Raw genomic sequence first — 2,335 nt, forward strand, 5'->3', positions numbered from 1 at the left:
GAGTTCTACAACTTATTTTCAGGTGATTTCAATTGGAGATGAAATATTATCCTCTTATCTTTCCAACGCCACCAGAAACGCCCTGTTTGCCCAAGTAACGAAGAAATGGCAGCCGTTTGAAGTTCAGTGCGCGAAGGAGGAATTGTGCGCTGGAAAGTACTCGATCGAGTACAATTGTGTTCGATCGACTCCTTTTTCTACTCGATCGAGTAGTGCCTATTTAATAAGTGTTCGATCGAGTACCTAAAGTACTCGATCGAGAGGTTTTAGCTTGGATTTGCTCGATCGAGTGAAATAAAAATCCTCGATCGAGTATTTAGCTATTATACTCGGGATTTTTAATCCGTGTTTAGGTTATCTTTTGTTTATTTTTATTTTTTTGGTGAAATGTAAGTAGTATTAAGCTTAAATGTCAAGATACAACCAATACATCACCATTTTCATCACATATACAACATATCAATAGGTCAGCTAACTAGGGGAATTAATAACGCTAGTAACTTAAATTAGACCTGAACTCCTTCACCACTCTTTGTCTGTTCTATTCATACAACCAGAAAAAATGCCAGACACACGCCTCTTGCAATCCTGCTGAACTTGTGCTACCAGCTTGCTTGGATGTGTTACATATCCTTCCAACCTGCACAAGTTCCTACATCTCCAAATACCATAAGAAACTCCAACTACTGCAGCCATGCATACTTGTCTGATAAACATAGAACATCTGTACTTCAGAATATTTTCACAACTACTCAGAACATCAACAGACACCTTCAGCCAGTCAGCAATAAGTTGATAGCATATTTTGGCAAACCAGCAATGAATGAACAAATGATCATGATCCTCAGATTCCAGCCCACAGATAAAACAAAGAGAGGGCACATCCATTCCCATTTTCCTCAACCTGTCAAGTGTAAGTAACCTGTGATGCTGCCTAAGCCACATGATAAAGCTCCATTTTGGCAGATTATAACTGTTCCATACTACTTTGTACCAAGTAACCTTTACAACAGGCACCTGCAGTAGCCAATTATTTTCACTTCCTTATATAAGGAAGTCGTCATTAGGTTAATAAACATCACTTATCACATCTCATATACTCTTAATCACTGTTTTTACTCATAATCACTGCCACTACCTTGTTCTTTTGCCGGATTCTAAACTTCTGTAACCTTTCTTCTCTTTTTTATATTAATTCTCTTTTGCTTATTCCTTCATTATGTTTGTTCTTGCTTCTTCCTTTTCTTTTGCTTTATTCATTATTATGTTTAGCTAATTCTTCTGCTAGGATTTAGGGGATTCAATGAATTGATGTTAGTTGCTAATTAGGTTTGCAGATCTGTTGCTTAAATCATGTCTTTGTTGTTAATCACTGCATATAATTGTTCTTGTCTACTTGAGTCAACACAACTAGATAATTAATCTTGGTAATCCTTGACCTAGACCAGAAGGTTGGAAGGGGTGAGACCTGCAGTGAACATTAGGATGCTTTAGTGAGGGCGGAAGCTAAGCTAATAGTATTTTAGGGCGAATTGAGACCGGAAGGAGATATTCGTTGCCTCTTAGACCGATACAAGCGACCGATTTGTTACCTTAGCTGCAATTATCAGACATTCATTGATGACCCGACAATCCTAGTTCTCTCTCTTTATTGTTAATCCCTTTATTTTTATCGCTCAATTTCTCTTGTCTCCTCTCTTAGTTTAGAAATCGTACTCAAACCCCCGTTACTCTTAGACTAACTTAAAACAGATAAATCTCATTTTTGCCTCCCTGTGGAGATCGACCCTACTTACCGCTAGCTTCTATTAGTAGTACTTAGGTATTTATTTTTGGTACCAGACGACGGTATCACACAACACAAGTACAACGTTACATACATACACCACCTCCTTCAACCAACCACACATCTTTTACTGCCCGAAGGTCCAGTCCTGCCAGTGGGGGACCGCGGCCGTTACAACCTAAGCCCCGCTCATCTATCCGAGCGAAAACCCATGTTCCTTAATGTGCACATCGCTCCTGTGGCGGGTTCCAAAGAAGGCGAATCAAGGGCGTGAAGCCACTCCCGCAAGTGACTCTACTCAGCCGAGGACGCACCTCGAGAACCACAGACAAACAATCACAACCAGTTGTACAATCAACAATCACCAATTTATATCCCAATACAATGTTAATCAATCGACCACAACCAACCAACCACCAAAGACACTAAACTAGCCAAACAACAACAACAGACTCTCTAGACAATCAACAGTACTGAGTAGGCGAACCTACCTTTAGAAAACCGCAGCGATTCCGCGTCCGATCACAAGATAACAGTCAACCATCAGAA

At 40.0% G+C, this 2,335-nt stretch overlaps 1 protein-coding gene across 1 annotated transcript; it reads right to left on the reverse strand.

Annotated features, from left to right (window-relative positions):
- Positions 1 to 522: 522 nt before the first annotated feature.
- LOC141614384 (uncharacterized) lies at positions 523 to 945 on the reverse strand. Its single transcript, XM_074433128.1, has one exon. The coding sequence runs from the start codon at positions 943 to 945 to the stop codon at positions 523 to 525; it is 423 nt and encodes a 140-aa protein (XP_074289229.1).
- Positions 946 to 2,335: the final 1,390 nt, after the last annotated feature.

The sequence above is a fragment of the Silene latifolia genome, chromosome 11 (genome assembly GCF_048544455.1).
Source record: "Silene latifolia isolate original U9 population chromosome 11, ASM4854445v1, whole genome shotgun sequence".
NCBI classification, from domain to species: domain Eukaryota; kingdom Viridiplantae; phylum Streptophyta; class Magnoliopsida; order Caryophyllales; family Caryophyllaceae; genus Silene; species Silene latifolia.